The sequence below is a fragment of the Megascapheus bottae genome, chromosome 6 (genome assembly GCF_031878675.1).
Source record: "Megascapheus bottae isolate mThoBot1 chromosome 6, mThoBot2.hap1, whole genome shotgun sequence".
NCBI classification, from domain to species: Eukaryota; Metazoa; Chordata; class Mammalia; order Rodentia; family Geomyidae; genus Megascapheus; species Megascapheus bottae.
The window spans coordinates 47,164,595-47,183,894 of record NC_143514.1 but is presented as its reverse complement, the minus strand read 5'-3'; the positions used below and the strand labels follow the sequence as shown (position 1 = coordinate 47,183,894).

At 41.2% G+C, this 19,300-nt stretch overlaps 1 protein-coding gene across 4 annotated transcripts in view; it reads right to left on the bottom strand.

The window, feature by feature from the left end:
• The window catches only part of Dab1 (DAB adaptor protein 1), a 592,785-nt gene that overhangs the window by 48,205 nt on the left and 525,280 nt on the right, over nt 1–19,300 (bottom strand). For all 4 annotated transcript variants that reach the window (XM_090334743.1, XM_090334746.1, XM_090334742.1 and 1 more), the window contains one exon: nt 13,821–13,880. In XM_090334743.1, coding sequence (XP_090190869.1) covers nt 13,821–13,880 — 60 coding nt within the window. The remainder of the gene's footprint in view (nt 1–13,820; nt 13,881–19,300) is intronic.

Genomic DNA, 19,300 nt, shown 5'->3' with positions numbered 1-19,300 from the left:
TCATATGTTGAATCCCTAATTCATCCTCTCCTTTCCTCCCCTTCCCTCCTTTTCTTCTCCTCTTCTCTCCTTAATACTCTGTTTCCAACTCAAGGAGATTCCCACAGGAATCAAGTCAGCCTGATTTAATTTAAAGCCCATAGAAGTGTGAAGGAGGAGGAGGAGTAGGAGGAGAAAGAGGAGCAGGAACAATTTCTGTTCTATAAACCTGTTTAATCCTAGGACTCAGTTCCATCCTAGGTTTCAAATTAAATTTGGCTACTGCCATTATTACATGCCAGTCTTTCTTTGTCAAGTAGTGTCCTACAGGTTGGGCCAGGTTTTAATCCATATTGCCTGAAGCATGTGGGAGAGTCTTCTACATAAAAATTTATAATAAGTTGTGGATAAAATTTTATTGAGTATATATTATTTGTACAACACTGTTATATATGTTGTACATGCATTTCTTAGTCCTCAAAGGAACTCTTTGAAGTAGGTGCTACAATCATTATACTAATTTTTCAGGTGAAAACAAGGCCAGAGAAGGCCAAGGTAGCACAGCAGGTAACTAAGAGAGGAAAATGTCAAGTGGAAATAGTCAGTCTACAAACCTCATCCTCAACTCCATTAGTGTCTTACCTACTAGCTACTGAGGAGTTTGTCTATGACAAACACAATAGGGACTCTCTCTCTCTCTCTCTCTCTCTCTCTCTCTCTCTCTCTCTCTCTCTCTCTCTCTCTCTCTCTCTCTCTCCCTCCCTCCCTCCCTCCCTCCCCCCCCCCCTCTCTCTTTTAATTCCCATAATAACCCAAGAAGGCAGTTTCCCATCACCAAGAACTCAGGATATGGCAAATTTACGTCAGTTCATAGAGATGAGAAAGATAAAGCACTGACTAATTTTAGATTTCACGTTATTTCTGTGGCTTTACAAACTCCCAAAGAGGAGGCTCTCAACCTACTCTCCTGAATTAAACTAAAGAATAGCTAAATTCAAAATGGGAAGTAATCTGAAGGATCCCCCTCCTCTTCTGTTTTTACTTCATTAACTAGCACATTCCTCTGGACACGAGTTTTCATACTGTGCTGTCTGGATCATTTCATTTCCAGAACCTTCCTTCAGATGGTCCGCCAGGAGATATGCATCTGTGGGGCAAATCTTAAGGCTCCAACTTAGCATAGGCCACATCTCCTTTCTCATCCATTTCTCTATAGCAGCCTACAGGGCACGCTTCACTGGACCGAAAGCTCTGGGTTTTAGAAAAGATTTAACAGCCACATTTGGAGGCTCAAGTGGCAGGTATTTCCATAGAGAAATAGAGTGCTCATTGATTCATCCAGACATGTTTTTCCCCTCCCCTTAACAGACAACTGAGCAAACAAGACACCAGGCAACTGCATATGTAACTGCTTATCCCCTTTCTTATTTGCATTTCTGGAAAACAAGTTCCAGGAATGCTTCAACAGTGAGCTGTCTACAACTCTGCTTGACTCCATTACTACAGCCCAGTTTTTCAATCTTGGAAGAAAGAGCCAGATTTCATTCAAAGCAATCATGTGATACAACCCAAATGTGAGTCGTGGACTGGGAACAGAGAGAAATATGAAGGGAATGATTGTTGTCGTTGGCTGAAACCTGAAGACAGCTGGTAGAAAGGGTGATGTAAATGCCCTTAGAAGTTAAAGAAACAATGTTCTGTGTGTGTAAGAAAGAGAGAGAGAGAGAGAGAGAGAGAGAGAGAGAGAGAGAGAGAGAGAGAGAGAGAGAGACAGAGACAGAGAGAGAGAGACAGACAGAGAGACAGACAGAGAGACAGAGAGACAGAGAGAGAGAGACATAGACAGAGAGAGAGAGAGACAGACTGACTAGAGGGGATGAGACCAGATGCTTAAGCTCTGGGTATGTCTCTCTCCCATATCCCATAATCTTCTAGTTCTACCCCCAATTTTATTCACTCAAGCACATTTTGCTTTTTCATCTGTACCAATTTCTCCCAACCTGGATCTCCAACTTCCCTATGTCTGGATTCCTTTTCCCTAAGACCCAGTCATGGCCTTTCTAGACTCTGGGTACATGAGTAAGTGAGGAAGGGGTGGAGTATTGTTCATTCTGGTGAACTCCAGGGCCCACGAGCCCTTGACAAACTATTTCCACTATTCACAGGAGGTGGTGGTTGAAAATTGGATGGTGGAAGAACAAAGAAGCAGTAGTCATTTCCAGATCTCTATGGGAAGTATCCCATGAATGGCTAAGTGTCCTTTGTGGGTTTAGCTCCCCTCTCACAGGCCCTGGATCCCATTGGACAGTTCCCTTTGTGATCACAATGTTTGTTAGCAACCTTAGCTCCGCAGCTTTAATAATACCACCTCCTTCCTTTATCCTTCTATGTTGGTTGTTCTTATCCTCTTACATTGGTTGGCACTTTTAGACCATTACTAAGGCAGACCCTGCTGATCCCTGATTGGCTTTTCATCCTTTCAAACACCTTTGTAACTGGTGGTCCCACTTTAAATTTCCTCCATTAAACTACCTGGCCTGAACTCTTGTTTTTCTGACTCTCTTGATGGATGCACTTAAATAATTCCATTAGCTTTCTAATGGTCTCCCCACCTGCTACGCCACCTGTCACTGGCCACCCGTGTGATGCTGAGAAAGCACTGCTGATGGTGATGCTGAGAGCGCCAGGCACCACCCACCCTATGGATCTCAAGACATCTCAAGACTGGCTCACGAGTGCCAGCTCCTCTTTTCATCTTTGTCCCCTGCTTCTGTCCACTGGAGAGATCTGGAGTCAAGTGATTCATTAACTCCTGGGACTACATCATGCTTTTCTAAATCTTAATGCTCTTAAATATCTGCTTCCTCTGCCTGAATACTGTCCTACCCTTTTTTTCTTCAGTGATGAATTCCTACTATCTTTTTAAGATTGCATTTGAGGACTGAAAAGGGAGCTTGGTGGTAGAGCACATACCTATTATATACAAGGTCCTGGGTTCAATTAACAACCTTTACAAAATAAAGCTAACATCAAAAAAAAAATAAAAAGAATGTAGTCAAACTGTATCTCCTAGGTAAATACCTCAGTAAACTCCTTCAGATAAAGATTGCTTTTCCATTGTGATTTCAAGGAATCCTAACACACAGCATCTCCTAGTATTGACTGCACTAATCACAATAATTTTTGGTGTCTCGCATCTTAGACCATTAAACTGTGTTAGCAGCTAATTTCATCCCTTCCCAGGAAACAGATAGGAATAGACCTGATATGTAGGAAACATATACTAAATGCTTACCCAATGGGTAAATGAATGAATGACTAGAAGTTGCAAGGGAACTCAATTAAAAGAAGGATCTTCCTGGGCCAGGAGTGTAGCCTAGTGGTAGAGTGCTCATCTTGTATGCATGAAGCCCTAGGTTTGACTCCTTGGTACCACATACACAGAAAAAGCTGGAAGTGGTGCTGTGGCTCAAGTGGCAGAGTTGTAGCATTGAGCAAAAAGGACAGTGCCCAGGTCCTGAGTTCAAGCCCAACTGGCAAAAACAAACAAACAAACAAAAAACCCCAAAACAACAAAAAAATCGGATATTCCAACAGTTGGTGATCAAGCAAGAAATAGAAAGGGAAGAAAGGTCTGATTAATACATTTATGAGCCAAAGCCAAATAGTAGTTTTCAACCACACCTGCCACAAAAGTTCTGAGAGATCCTTGCATGCTGAATTCCATCCAAGAAATTTTCACTAAATGTAACTGAGAGGAAGTCTACCTAGAAAACATCAGGAGGGGCAAGCTGCTATTTCACTTGTGGGAGTAAATTGGTTTAGATTTCCTTTCGCTCACTCCGGTACAATCTCCTCTTGTGTGACATCTATGTTAACTGCATTGCAATAATTATAATTTCTCTACAATGTGGTGCTTAATGAGGAAGTGAAACTGACAAATGTTCAGACTTAGATTTAATCCAATTATGCAACATCTTGATCCAGATTTCAAACTAAAGGAAAAGCCAACTGCTGAATTGTGAATGAAAATTTATTTGCCATAAAAGATGGGAGTTGCAGGGGAAGCAGGGAATCGTTGTCAAGAGAATTCTTGCCATTCTTCACGTTAATGGATTGACTCTTCCTACATTTGTAGCAGAGATACAGAATTAAATCTTGGGTAAGGAAAATCAGCCAGATGCTGTGTGTTGGGGCACAAGGGCCTCATGTAGATGGGAGGATGGGAAGCAAGAGAACAAAATGAGAATCCTCTTGAGGTTCAAAGGTAGGCAGCAGTTGATGAGATTTGTTCTTTGGGATTCTCCAGATACCTCCTCAGCATCAAAGGGGAAGCAGTGTGGCAGGCAGAATGAGTGTTTAGGACTGAATGGGACAAGACATGAATTGCCTCTTGGAACTGAGACCAAAGGAGGGGAAGAGGTGCTCACAGCCAGCCCAGAGTACTGGCTGAGATCTAGGAGGTAAGATTGCTGTTATGAAAACCAATAGTAGGCTGGTTGTTGGTGGCTCATACCTGCAATCCTAGCTACTCAGGAGGCTGAGGTCTGAATATTGCATACAGTTCAAAGCTATACTGGGCAAGAAAGCTCAAGAGATTCCTATCTCCATTTAACCACACACACACACACACACACACACACACACACACACACAAAAAAAAAAAAAAAAAAAAAAAAAAAAAAACAGGAAGTAGAGCTATGGTTCAATGTGGCAGAACACCAGCCTTGAGAAAAAAGCTCAGAGAGTTCCTAAGTCCCAAGTCTGACAAACAAACAAAGAGTAAAAGAGACAGGACATGAGACCTGAGTAAATAAGTGATTCAAAGTACAGTGATACAGACCTTTGTAATCAAAGGGCATCAGACATGAGTGAAAACTGTGGGTGACCAACTCACAAGAACACGGGGTATGAATTCTGGCTCCAGCACTTATCTAGCTTTGTGACAGACTGGATCTTTGTTTGTCTCAGTTCCTTTATATATAAATGGCATCTACCTCCTAGGGCTGTGATTACAGAATATGAGATCCACTGAATCCAAAGTGTAGGTGTCCAGCTGATACTGCAAATACGTTAAACATTCTAGCTACTTTCTTCTACTACTAAACTAGCCTTGTATTCTTCATTTGTGGTTGGTTGTGAGTCTTGAACTCAGTGTCTGGGCACTGTCCCTCAGCTTTTTTGCTCCAAGTTAGCGCTTTTTACCAATGTGAGTCACAGCACCACTTCTGGTTTGCTGGTAATTAATTAGAGGTAAGAGTCTCATGGACTTTCCTGCCTGCACTGGCTTCATGATTCTCAGATCTCAGCCTCCTGAGCAGTTGGGGTAACAGTTGTGAACCACTAATGCCTGGTTAGCCTTAAGTTCTTAATACATATGGTTGGTATCTGGCGCTACAAACTCAAGAAAGGGATAGAATCAGAGACTAGATGCCAAATCCAACCAGTCCAAATAATTGGAATTTTGACAGTTTCCTCCCACTGTGTCTCCTTTTCAGGGTGCACAAACAGATCCAGAGACTCAATTGAAAATTCCCAAAAGAAAATTATGGAGACTCTATGCCTAAAGATTTTCAGTGAGAAAAAAAAAAAGACTTTTAGTGAGTCGGGTGCCAGTGGCTTGTGCCTGTAATCCTAGCTATTCAGAAGGCTGAGGTTCAAGGTTCAAACCCAGCCCAGGCACAAAAGGACCTGGGACTCTTATCTCCAATTAACCTCTAGAAAATGAGAAGTGGGGCTTGGTTAAAGAGTAGGGTGGAAGCCTTGAGCTCAAAAGCTCAGGGACAGCACCCGGGGCCAGAGTCCAAGCCCTATCACACACACACACACACACACACACACACACACACACACACACACACACACACAAATTCAGTGAGCTGACTTGATTGTTACCTGATCAACTGCTTAACACTTAACACTTAAAGCACTATCTGCAATTTATTGCTTGTCTCTGAACAAGCTCCTTTGAGATCAGTGAAAATAAAGATGGGAATGGGGTCTCAGGAAGGTAAGATACTGGAAGCAAGATTAAATAGTAAACAAAGTAAACAATGGTCTCCATGACAAGCTTGTTGTCAAATGAAATGTGAGAGCAGATGACATAGTTCCAAGTCCACAATGGCTCAGCCCCTTTCACAGCATATTAACCACTATGGAACCATTAGTGCTGTGCTAATACTCTTAAAGTACCCTACTTTGAGAGGCTGTCCTCTCCTTGGGAAACTAGCTCAGGTGTTCTAAAAGTTCTTCCTTGTCTTTGTCCTTTCACTTGTGCCTTTTCTTTAAATCATAAAGTAATGGAACAACAATAACAAAAAGCCTACTCTGGCTGGTTTTCAGGTTTTTAGGATCTTGTGTCATGCAAGCATCCCTCATCCTCTTTTTTTTTTTTTGCCAGTTCTGGGCTTGAGCTCAGGGCCTGAGCACTGTCCTTGGACTTTCTCAAGGCTAGAGCTCTACCACTTGAGCCTCAGCACCACTTCCGGCTTTTTTCTATGTATGTGGTACCAAGGAATCGAACCCGGGCCTTCGTGCATGCTAGGCAAGCACTTTAACCACTAGGCCAAACTCCCGGCCCCCCCCTCATCCTCTTTGTAGACAATGCTTTCACACACGCTGTGCTAGGAGCCTCCCACAGGTCCCAGATGTTGGTGGAGTGTGGGTGTCACAGAGGAAGGAAACAAGTCTCTAAAAAGTAGGAGTGATTAGAAAAATCTTATGCAGAGTATGGAAAGAATCGGTAAAGCAGGGAAGTAGAGTATCTGATCCTTTATTCCTTTCAGTTTCTGAATCCCTGTTTTATCAAAAAGAAATTAATGACAAATCCAATTTATCAATTTGACCATCTGGGTCCTTATTTATCATTAGGTCAAACTTATAAGAATCTTTTTTTGAAGGCCAAAAGAAGAAGACAAAAAGCCCTCTTGAGAATCCACTGACTGGTTATTACTGATAACCAGAAAATCTTTTACGCCTCATACAACTACATAAAAGGGTATTAAACTGGGCAATTATAAAGTAAAGGATAAGAGATCTTTTTATAGGCATAAGAATATGGCACAGAGGGATGAGGACCGTGGAGAAGAAAAGTACTATTTCTCATGCAAAATGATGTGAATCACACTAAAGTTTAGGTCTGTGTCATTGAAACAGTTGACTGTGAAGGTTAAGTTTTTGCCACATCCAGTGTCACCAGACTGGTTGCCTGTCACAAGTTCTGAAACAAGCATTTCTGTAGCCTGTGTGTGCACCTCTCCACTGAGGTTCTACTCTGGGACTAGAAACACAATCAAGGCTAACAGGGTACTAAAAGCTCTACATAATGAATGAGATAATGGGCTATTTAGCAGACACCTTTCTCCCCTCCCTACTCAGAAACATGCATTTTTGTCAGTTACAGGATATTTGCTGAAAAGAACATGTCCAGCTTTATCAGCTGGCAGACAGAAAGACACCCAGTATTTCTCCTCTCCTTGAGATGGGAACTGATAAACATGAATTGGCTATGAGCCACGTGGAATAAATGCAGTATAGCTTCAGTAGCCAGAAAGACCTCAGAGATAATATCCCTAAGTCCTTCTGTTTCTTATTCTGTAGGGCTTTGCTCAAGTTACATTTTCCCTCCTAAAGCTTTCCTAGCTTCCAGCACCAGTTTAACATTTCCGGTTACCAAGCATTGAAACTGTTGGCTCTCAGATAGCCTGGCATAAAAATATACCCATGCATTTAAGATCACAGGGGAGATTAGCCTCTGTGCAAAGCTTCTAGCTGTCTTGACCAAGAAATGAGATAAGAATGTGTATTTCTAAGAGTGAGGAGGATTAATCCTTATCTTGGCTTAGAGTTCCTTGGAAAGAGTGGAGGAGAACACAGCTCAGCACAACTCTGAAAAGAAGGGAGCATCACAGGTCCACATCAAAATAAGCAAACAGTCAAATGTGTAACTAGAGAAAAAAAGAACAAGAAAGAACAGAGTATCTGGAGTTAATGGCCCAATGAGGGATAAAACTGGAGGCAAAAATGAGTGAAAGGGAGCAGAAAAGCAAAGGGATGGGGTCTGCTTTCTGTCTGCACCAGGGCCTCAGATAATCAAAGCAAATCTTTGCTCCTGTAAGTCCATGAACTGACTTAAGCAAGGCCACAAACAGCCACCATGAGTTCTCATTTGAAAATCATACAATTGAGATGCCAAGGTATTAGCAGGCTGTCCAACACAATGATGGACTTTCCTCAGATACTCGACAAATCAGGGAAAGACACAAGAAACAACGGGGGGCCCAAGACATGGGATTATCCCTGGCAGACATGAGGCCCTAGGTAGCATCCTCAATACCACATAAGCAAAACCACTTGATTATCATAATTCTGTAGAGCCTTTATGCATTCCATGGTACATGGATTACATAACAAGCCATGCTACCCCAACTTTCCATGCATTTATGGCCTTTTGTCAGTTTAAAGCTACTGCTCTACCACTTGAGCCACAGTGCCACAATTTACGCCCTTTCAAAGTGAAACTTTTACACCAAGGCATAGATTTTTGTCCCACACTCAGAATCTGATACCGATTTGTAAATTCCTTGAGCTAAGGAATTTGGTAGAAGGGACAAAACTAGGTCTCCAAAGGCTTTGTATAACTTCACACCTGTTCTAAGAGGCTTGTCTCTATTCTGCGATTCAGACCTGGATAACCAGCCAGAGGAGGACCCAATCCATGAGAAAGAATATTCTAGACTCATCAGAAACCACTGGAGATCAACTATTCATTTATAGATGTATAATACCTCTACAGTACATGTTAACGAATGTATTAAATTTCTAAAAATCCAAACGTATCAAGTTTTCGTTTCACATATTAACATCTGTTTGATTAATGTTCCTTGAAAACACTAGTGTGTGGCTGATGCTGTGTTCTTTTATCCTGCCATACAGGGATTAGGAGTGTATCAGTTCTTTCTTCCCTTTTTATCTCCACCATATTTTTTCAATTTTATTGCTATATAAACTGTTAATTTTTGAAGGAATCAGTCTGCAGCTAAATGTGATTTGTGAAGGAGTCTATGTAATTGCTGTCTTTAAATTTATATGATCTGAAACAAGGCAAGAGATATGTTGATACAATTATTATTATTTTTTTGGTGTGTACGTGTGTGGTTACTGGGGCTTGAATTTTGGACCAGGTGCTGTCCCTGAGCTTTTATGTTAAAGGCTAGCACTCTACTGCTTGAGCCACAGCTCCATTTCTGGCCTTTGTGTAGATAATTGAGATCAAATTTTCTTGAACTTTCCTGCAGAGGCTGACTTTCAAATAAGATCCTCAGATCTCACCTTCCTGAGTAGCTAGGATTACAGCATGAACAGCGTTCTGCCTTGTTGATAAACCCTTAAAATCCAGGAATGATAGTATTTTCCAGATGAGTATCTACCATAACTGATGGACTCAAGACCCTCCCCACCTTCTTTATGGCATGTAAGTAGGGATTTCTGGGTGGAAAGATTATTCTGATTCTTAATTCTGTTTGATTGTGTGCCTACTATTTAATGGTGTACAGGCCTACAGGTCTCTCTTCGGGTTAAAGAGTATTTATGTCTCTAAACAATTTCTATAGGATTTAGCAGGAAAATCCAAATAGGACAAAAACAAAGCCTCCAAATAACACTGTCAAGCAAGTAAATGGTTTTTGGCTTTGTTCGATTCAGAGTTGGATGTTGGAGGGAAATAAATGCAGGTGTGTGTGTGTGTGTGTGTGTGTGTGTGTGTGTGTGTGTGTGTGTGTGTATGTGTGTAGAAAGCCATCTATCGGATTGGTGATGAGAGCTATAAAGAAGTTGGAGACAAATGGGCATGAGTTGTGGAACACAAAGTACAGGCAGGGGCTAGGCCTGGGGCTGCATTGAGAAAAAGCACTTTTTTTATTTGACATGGTACCTTTAATCCCAGAAGTAAAACGAACTTTAACTAACAATAGGTCATTCTTTTGTTGCTTCACTCCTCACACAGTCATACATTGCTCACTTTCATTCATTCATTCACTCATTCATTCACATTCCCAGAGTAGTTATGGTCTGCCTGGGATATGAATATAGCCACTATTGCTGTGTTCTATGGATTTACATTGCAGGAAGTATGGAATTAAGGCAACCTCTCTTGCTAAATAATTCAACGCAACAAAACTTACTAAGTCATTATCCATTGATAAGACATGTTCAGTGACTATATTGATAGAAACAATTAAACTGTTAGTACTCAATGAGTTTGGCCATGTTTTATTGCGTATACGTTAAGGCTGGATACAGTGAGGACACACTCAAAGTCACAACGTCAGCAATGAAGCCTGAATAGGAACCCAGATCTCTTGGAAATCACGAATTCTGTCATTAAGGATGATGTAATTTCCAGTATTATGGTGGTTTGCAGAGCTGTATGAGACATAAAATTCAATGGCTCGCACAGATAATATCAGAAGAAAAATGAGAATCCATTGTGACTATTGCAAAAAGAAGTAGACAGTGACTTAGAAGAACTGATTGCCCTCTTTATGGTAAAGAACACTTCCCAAAAGATGTGTACAGTCACTTAGAGTAGTTGATAATCCCTAGCTCACAGAAAACTGTGTGCACAAAAACCGTACAGTAACACACAGAAATCTTCTCCTTCAATCTATTCCTACCTTCTGAAAATATGAATAGATGTTGGGGCTGTTGTCAAAATGTTTCTTCTAATATTCTAAACAAAGTTAAAAAGTGACTATTTTTTTTTTGCAGAGGATCAGAGATTGCCAAAAACCATATAAGGACTCTCAAGGCAAAAAAACCAAGGCAACAGCTACACACTCAGATCTGACTCTTGAAAACCAAGCTCTTTTATTCTTATTCCTTTTCTTTTTTGCCAGTTGTGGGGCTGGAACTCAGGGCCTGAGAACTGTCCTTGGACTTTCCTTAAGGCTAGAGTTCTACCACTTGAGCCAGAGCACTACTTCCAGCTTTTTTCTTATGTATGTGGTACTGAGAAATTGAACCTGGGTCTTCGTGCATGCTAGGAAAGCAGTCTACCACAAGGATAAACTCCTGGCCCCAAGACTCTTGCTTTTGGAAGTGATGGGCGATTTCCCCAAGGAGAGCCTACAAAGAAAAGTCCCTCAAATAGACTCAGTGCAGACCCAATGTAACAAGAAGGAATGACAGTTACAGGCCACTGGGCATTTTCCCTTCCCGTGAGAACCTTAAAGTTCCACAACACCAATATGTGGCATGGGGATATCTGTGGATAGATTTCTCAGTTTGGTTAAGGGACAAGTGGCAAAGGACAACAGCAAGATTATAGAAGATGAGAGCACAGAGGGACTTCAGAGAATGCAGGCTTAACAGAAGGAAAGGCGAAGTCTGGAGGTTAGCAAGATCTCAGATCAACATTGGGACATGGAGAACTTTGTCTCCGTAAGACATATATGAAGTGAGGCTAGTTTTCCAACACCTAAATTACTGTCTTCTCAGATTAGGTTAAAAAAACAAAGACCTGGGCCGGGAGTTTGGCCTAGTGGTTAAAGTGCTTGCCTAGCATGCATGAAGACCCGGGTTCGATTCCTCGGTACCACATACATAGAAAAAAGCCTGAAGTGGTGCTGAAGCTCAAGTGGTAGAGCTCTAACCTTGAGAAAGTCCAAGGACAGTGCTCAGGCCCTGAGCTCAAGCCCAGGATTGGCAAAAAAAAAAAAAAAAAAAAAACAAAGACCATGTGTAGAACCATGTGTCTTAGGGCCATGAAAAGATTGTTCAGACTCCATAGGTAGCAAGGAAAGGGGGCCCTGGTTGAGCAGGATCTTTGTAAACAGCCTGAGCTCCTTGCCTCCTGCCTCTCTTAAGCTTCTAGGAATGGTGGAAAAGTCCCCAGAGAAAGTTGTCGTCATAGTAGATAAGCCTAGGAGTTGGAAAACAACATGTATGCCATATACACAGCCCAGGTCTTTCCCTAGAAAAACTTTTAGTGCCTTTAAGTAATGACAGTTTTGGAGTTAGAAAAACATACAGTATTGCTTTAAAAGAAAATGATCAAGAATTTTCCTATATTCCTTCTACAAGGTGATGTTATTCAACCATTTATTGTATGACATGGGGTCTGGATTTGAGAAACTAAAATTTGTAACTAACATTTTGTAGTCACTAACTAACTGCTAGTTCTGTTTCTGTAACCCGCCTCATTGCCTTATTGCTGAGACCCTACGTTGTGCTGTGACCCCTGACCCACTTCTGCCCCAATGCTAGGAAAAAGCCTAGTACAGAACAATTTTCAGAACCACAGATGGCATTTATCGCTATAATACCAGAATAGCTCCTCCTGGAGTCTGGTAATCACTATCTAGACCATGAACCCTCAAATTTAGCACGCATCCTCTTGAGTCATCCTAGTGGTGTCTCACCCAACCAGTTCAAAGTACTATGATGTATGCTCAGCCCCTGTTTCCCCCCCAAAATGTATAAAAGGTGCTGTACCCCTAGGCTTGGGGACTCTCAGTGTCACCAGTTGCAGCCATGTACGTGGGAGACCCAAGCTCGAGCTTGTAATAAAGACTCCTTTGCTTTTACACTGGTAATGGTCTCTGATGGTCTTTTGGGACAAAGCTTCCTGAACTCGAGCATAACAAATTCTACCTAGCAGACCCTGGGCTTACTTTTAAGAGAAGAACCACAGGAGGCAGAGGGTGAGAAGGGTTATTTACTGAGGAATGATGGCTGTGGGAGCACAAAGGCCAGAGAAATGTGAAGAGGCTCTTTCAGAGCAGAAGTCCTGAGGGCCACCCTGAGAATACAAATCTTGAAGCTAAAATGAAATGTTGGGAAAGGATGGCAGAGAGAGGGTGGCACCTCTGGAAGCTACAGTTTGTAGGATGGGCCAAAAGGAGAAGACAACGTCTGAGGGGAGGTTTCTTCAGGCAGACTATCAGTCTAAAGAGCTTGGTTTTTCTCTGGAATCCCTCCTGGAGCTATTAAATGTGGAGATGGTGTGACCAGAATGGTTAATAAATTCAGAAACCAGTGCAGCAAATAGAGCATGTTTCTTCACGAATCTCAACCCGTCAGGGGCAAGTGAGGCAATCCAGACACTAATTGAATTGAAGGGAGCAATATAATGGGGGCTGGGCCAATTGAAACCCAGAGAAAAGGCCAGTCTCTAGGGCTTCCTGCACTCTGCAGAGAGGTTTTCTTCTGAGTGCTTGTTAGAAAAGTCCAACCTATGAAGTCTAGGGCTAGCAGTAGCTTAGGGTAGTACCACAGACTCTGAGGACTGTCCCTTCCGGCTCAGATTTCTAAGGAATCCTACAAGCATATAGAGTTCATTCCTATCAGACCTTAGTGGCCTTGATATGGTACATGTCCTGAGGTTTCTGCAAACCTGCCCCACAGGATGCTTTCCACAAAGCCCAGACCCTTAAATACACTTAAATACTCTAAAAGCTCTACCCAGCCCTCTCTTGTGGCTCCTTTAAGAACAACTGGATATGCAATTCTCTTCCCAGGAAAACAACATGTCTTGCATTTAACCAGATATTATAAAGCTGTAGCTGGAAACCTTTGCCCTAGAATATTTTGGAACTGGTTTGGAAGAGTGGTTTTCACAGTTCAACTCATTTCCATTCATGGGATCAGCCCTTCATCCCAATGGCACTTCTTGCTCAGCCCTATAATCCCTGCCTTATCCCTAATCCCCCCTCTGGCCACTCATGATGCCCTGCAGTCATATGGACTAGGAGCTCACACCAGAATAAAGAATGAAAGCTCCCTTTCACTGACCTGAGTCCTGTCTTAGCACAGATCTCACTGCAGAAGGAAGATGTACTTACACTTACAGGTTGACTTTTTGGCACATCATAAACACCTTCCTTCTTTTGGCTGGTAGGAACCTATTGGAGGAAAAATCAAATTCAATAGTCAAAACAGTGATACTCTTCATTCAAACAACAAAGCAGCCAGATTCCTGCTGCAAGGTGGCTAAATAGATTATAGATGGTTAGTTCCTAAGACAGATTCAGGGCCCAAACTCAAGAGGCAGTCCTAACTATAAAGGCATAAAGTCCCATTCCTTAGGAAAATCACTTGAGAACTGGGGTGCGTGCCGTGGAGTAGATGGCAGTTACTGGGTCTCTTAGTCACGAAATAGGAAGCTACAGAGATCCCAAATATCATGTAGTGAAAAGAATAATCCCTGTCGCAGAAAAGACAAGACTAAGGCCCAAGGAGGGGCCACGGTTTGTCCAAATGCTTATGAATAACTTGAATGTAAAATTCTTAGTACAAAGACTGAGATCTGGGTTGTTAAAAAAGAAAATATCAAGGTCATAGAACAAGATCCATGTACAAGCCATATGATTAGAAAAGGCATTCCCTCAAGAAAATGGTTCATACACAGCAGGTAAAACATGAAACTAGGTTCTACAATAAACCCTGACTGTTTTACCTGCCATCTTTGAGCATGCAACTGATCTTTTGGTCACAACATGAGCAGGCCACTTAGCACCTCTGAGCTTTGTTACTATCAAATGGGCTCTTGCCCAACTTAAGTAGGGACTAATCAGAAAACAGATATTAGGTAAAGAACACAGTAACCCAATATTGTGGGAACATGATGGGTAAGAATGTTATTTGCCACTGACAAATCAGACTTAGATATACGAGCACATTTTATAACAATAGCGAGTGAAATACTGTTTTAACAAGTCAATCAAGGGACTTGCATTGGAACATTCCAGATTGGAAACACTTATCAGCTGTCCCTTGCCAGCAGCTGCCACAGCTTACTTAGTACTTCCAGTATAGGGCCCAAGGAGCAGGGGATTGATAGCAGGCTGATAATGGGGCTTTCTTTCCACCAGATTGGGCACTCCTCAAGAGCAGGTATAGTGCCTCACACCCAGAAGGCACTCCATAAATATCAGTCGGGTAAATGTACCATAGAGGAATGTGGAGGATAAAGAAGAAAAAGAGGTATTCTTTGGGCAAGAAGCAGATATCCATACCATTTTCTGAGAGTTAAGAATTTGAGCTTATACCTTCAGTTCCTCTGTCATTTTCACTTTCATTTAAATTAATAATCCTTCTAACAACCCTGCATTATCACCTTGCCTCTAAGCTGCAGAAAGTGAAATTCAAAGTGATAGTACAGACTTTGACCAATGCTTTAAAGCTGGTTGCTCTTTCTAGTGGTCAAATCAAATGTTTTATCTCTCTTTACTAAAATGTATATTATATATTATAATATGTCATGTATTATACACAATGTTATACATAGTATGTCAAATATATTATCCATAATATGTTTTGTATATATCTTATACTTTATGCATACTTATTTTATTCTCTTCAAATCATTGTATAAAGGGGTTACCATTCAGCCTGTCAGTTTTTTATTATGCATTTTTATTGTTATTATAAAGATGATGTACAATGGGGGATTGTCAGTATATCACATCTTGAGTAGCTAACAAAGAATAAAGACTAGGCACTTTCCATGAGTGGTGCTTTTCTGATCGTTTGTTTTCTCAGAACAAGTCTATCAAAATTACAATTGTCCCTAAGATGCAGAGGAAGAAAATGAGGCCAGGAGAGGATGCAGCACTTACAGAATGGGATAAGCAGGAGCTGGATCCTAGAAAGTTTGCCTTTTGATTGCTACACTCTACACACAGCTGCTTCAGGTGTGTCTTTTCTTCTTTTTTGGCAACATAGCCTATATTCCCAGAAACTGGTGGGTATTCTTGCAGAAAACAGAACTATAAGTGAGCTTGAAGCACGGCTGTGTGGAAGATGCCTTTCTCGAGCTGTTTTTACAAACCTCACTTTGCACGTAGCCAACGAACAATGTAATTTCTTTGCTCCTGGTAACTGGGATCCATTTAGAAGGAATCCTCCCTGAATGTCTACAGAGTCCTTGCTAACGAGGGCCAATGAATTACCAGCCCTCACTTTTTGTTTTTACTAGCTCACCCTTTACTGAACAAAATGAACATCATTCTGCTGCCCATAATTCACTGCTCACTATGGGCTTTTAGCACAGTTGAACCGCGGCTGCCTCTCAATTATCCCTGCAAATGGAGAAGAAGCCATACGATGGATAAACCCAAACTGTGCATAATTGAAAACGTTTTTCTACTTGGCTCTCCCATGGGTGAGATATCAATCTGCCTGTTTGTCCTTTAAGATTGATCTCAGCTGGGACATCTTCTTGGAAGCCTGGACTGCTTCTCTAGGTTGGATTTGGACTCCTATTCTGTGCTCTAATACAAATACAGGTGTATCCCCAAAATTAGCCTTATTAACAAAGTTTTCAACATTTGCAGCCAGGCATTGGAGGTTCCAGACTGTAATCCTAGCTACTCACGAGACTGAGGTCTGGGGTTTTCAGTTTGAAGTTAGCCTGGGTAGAATGTCTATAAGCCTCTTGTCTCCAGTTAACTACCAAAACTGGTGGAGTAGAACTGTGGCTCTAATGGTAGAGCACCAACCCTGAGCAAACAAACAAACAAACAAACAAACAAACAACAACAACAACAAAAAAACCTAAAGGACAGCACCTAGGCACCTAGGCCCTGAGTTCAAGCACTAATACTGACACACAAAGTTAAAGTAAAATAAAATAAAAGTTCTAAGTACCTTCATTCCTTTCCTGGGATGAGGATGAGTGAGATGGATATGACGTGATATAGCAGGGCTTCTGGTCTTGTTAGTGAGATGGAACTGTAACCAAGCTACTCAACTAGAGTATAACATGGGCTTTAGTTTGCCATGGGTGTTACCAGACCACATGGTAACTGTTCATGGATACTTTATTAAAAACTGGTGAAACAGTTTGGCCCTGGGTGCCTTCTCTGAATATCTGATCCATTCAATCTACACAGACCACTGCAGTACCAAAACGTCTCAGACAGATTAAAAAATTCAATCCAAAAGGATAAGAAATATTTGGTTGCTAATCATGGCTCTGTTATAGACTGTGTGACATGGGCAGTTCACTTTGTTCTCTGAATCTCATTTCCTTGACTAGTTGTCACAAATTTAAGTAGTTACTTATAAACTTCATTGGGATACAGACTATTTTCCCAAAGACTTAGCATAAGCTAAGTGCTCATCAATATGTTACTGAATGGTCATTTAATAGATGTTAAAGCACTCTAAACTCTTCACTGGAAGTGCTGTGCACAGAGGACAACATGTTAATTATGTGTGGAGAAGCCCTTGAAAGGTTATTGGGTGACATTAAAGTAGAGTTTTAGCTGAAGGCTTGCATCTATAATCCTAGATTGTCAGGAGGCTGAGATCTGAGGATTGCTGTTTGAAGTCAGCCTGAAGAAGAAAAAGTCCAAGTGACTTTTATTTCCAACTAACCAGCAATACAAGCCAGAAGTGGAGGTATGGGTTAAGTGGTAGAGTGCCAGCCTTGAGCAAAAAAAGCCAAGTGAATGAAGGGTTCTGAATTCAAGCCCAAGTAACTGCACAAAACAAAACAAAACGACAACAGAGTGAAAAAGAACAAGGAGACAGCATTTCAAAATGATCTGACATATATGGAATGATTAACAATGATTTTTAAGTGAATGTGAAAATGCATCCTTGCAAAATGTTGTCTGACTTCTGCTTAGGTATTCAAGAACAAGAGAGTGGAATCAAGACCCTGTTTGTTAAAACCAAGAGTCATGTTAGTTATTTTTCCTTACTACATTATTAGTAGGGTAAAATTTAGGCAATATGTAAAAATGTTTTTTACTGGGAGGCTCTGTGTTAATTTAAAGCTTGGTAATTTTTTTTAGGCAAATGAAGTAAAAAGTAACTCTGATTACTAATATGGTTAGGGAAGCAAGACTACTCACCCTGAGAAAAATGCCACATTTGCCCCAGAGCTTCTCCTTCTGTATGTTGGCCCAAAATAGCAAGGCTATCCAGGTATCAGTGGTTCATACTATAATGCTAGCAACTTAGGAGGCTGAAATCTGAGAATTATAGTTCAAAGCCATCTGAGGCAGGAAAGTTTGTGAAATTCTTGTCTCCAATTAGCCACTAGAAGTGGTGCTATGGTTTATAGTGGAAGAGCACTAGCTTTGCGCAAAAGGGTTCAGAAACAGTGCCCAAGCCCTGAGTGCAAGCCCCGTGACTGAGAAAAAATAAAAATAATTAAAAAAAAGAAAAATCAAGGGCAAGAGAGATTTCTTGCAGACCCTCTGACAAGCTCTGGTAGGTTCTTTTTCACTTAATACACTACCATAAAATACAGCCCATGGCATCTGATGTTGACCACAAGGGAAGGGAAAGAGCGAATCTTTGGAATCTGTCATAACTCTGGTACCACCTCCTTGCTTCACTTTTTCTCATACCATATCCAGGAGAAGGTAATGAATTTATTCCTATTTTATAGCCCAGGAAATGGAGATACAAAAATATATACGTCACAAAACAGAACTATTTGCCTCTCTCCAGAAAACAGAAGGTCTTGGCATGTAATTGAATAAATATTACTATGGACTCAGGAGGAATAGTTAAGTAGCATTTACTAGCTTTTAAAAAATGAGAAAGTAGCTCTTAATAGCAGTGCTTTAAAAGCTCTGCTTATCTTCAGGTCCACAGCTTATCTCTTGTTAAGTACATTGAGCCCAAGCAGAATGATTGTGCAGGAGAGGAACATGACCATAGGCCTTTCCGATAGATTGGATAAAATATTCATTTCCTTAAATGATGCTGTCCTGTTAATGATGGACAGATGGGAAGATGGAGAGGGCAGAGTTGTTAAAAACAAGTGTGATTTTTTTTTTAGATAGTGGCTTAAAGCATCATCAGAATCTAATTGGAAAACTCAGGATCAAGTAACTGAGTTGAAAAGAGCTCCAAGATTTATTGGTTTCTTTATAAATGTCAAAGAGACCTGACTATGGACATGCTAGCTGTCCTCAGCTCTGTGACCCTGGCAAGATATTTCTGTGAGCTTCACTTCCATTAGCTGATTCAAGCTGCAGGGGGTGTCATGAGAATTCAAACAGGTTACATATAAATCCTCATTTGCAGATCTGGCCCACAATCTGCACACATGGAGCCCCTCCTTCTAAAAGTCTTGGTACTCTATTAAGTAACCCTTCAAAGAAGTAGAAGGTCTTTCCTGAGGGATACTAGAGCCCAGAGAAAGAGGTTGACAAGTTGAATGAGTAGCTGAGCTTTGATCCCCAGTACGTGTCCATATTTTGTTCCCAAAGATGACACTGCTTTCTTTACCTTGCACACAGGTGCTTGCACAAACTGGCAAATCAAGGAGAGACCATCCCCAACTTAATCATCAGGGAAA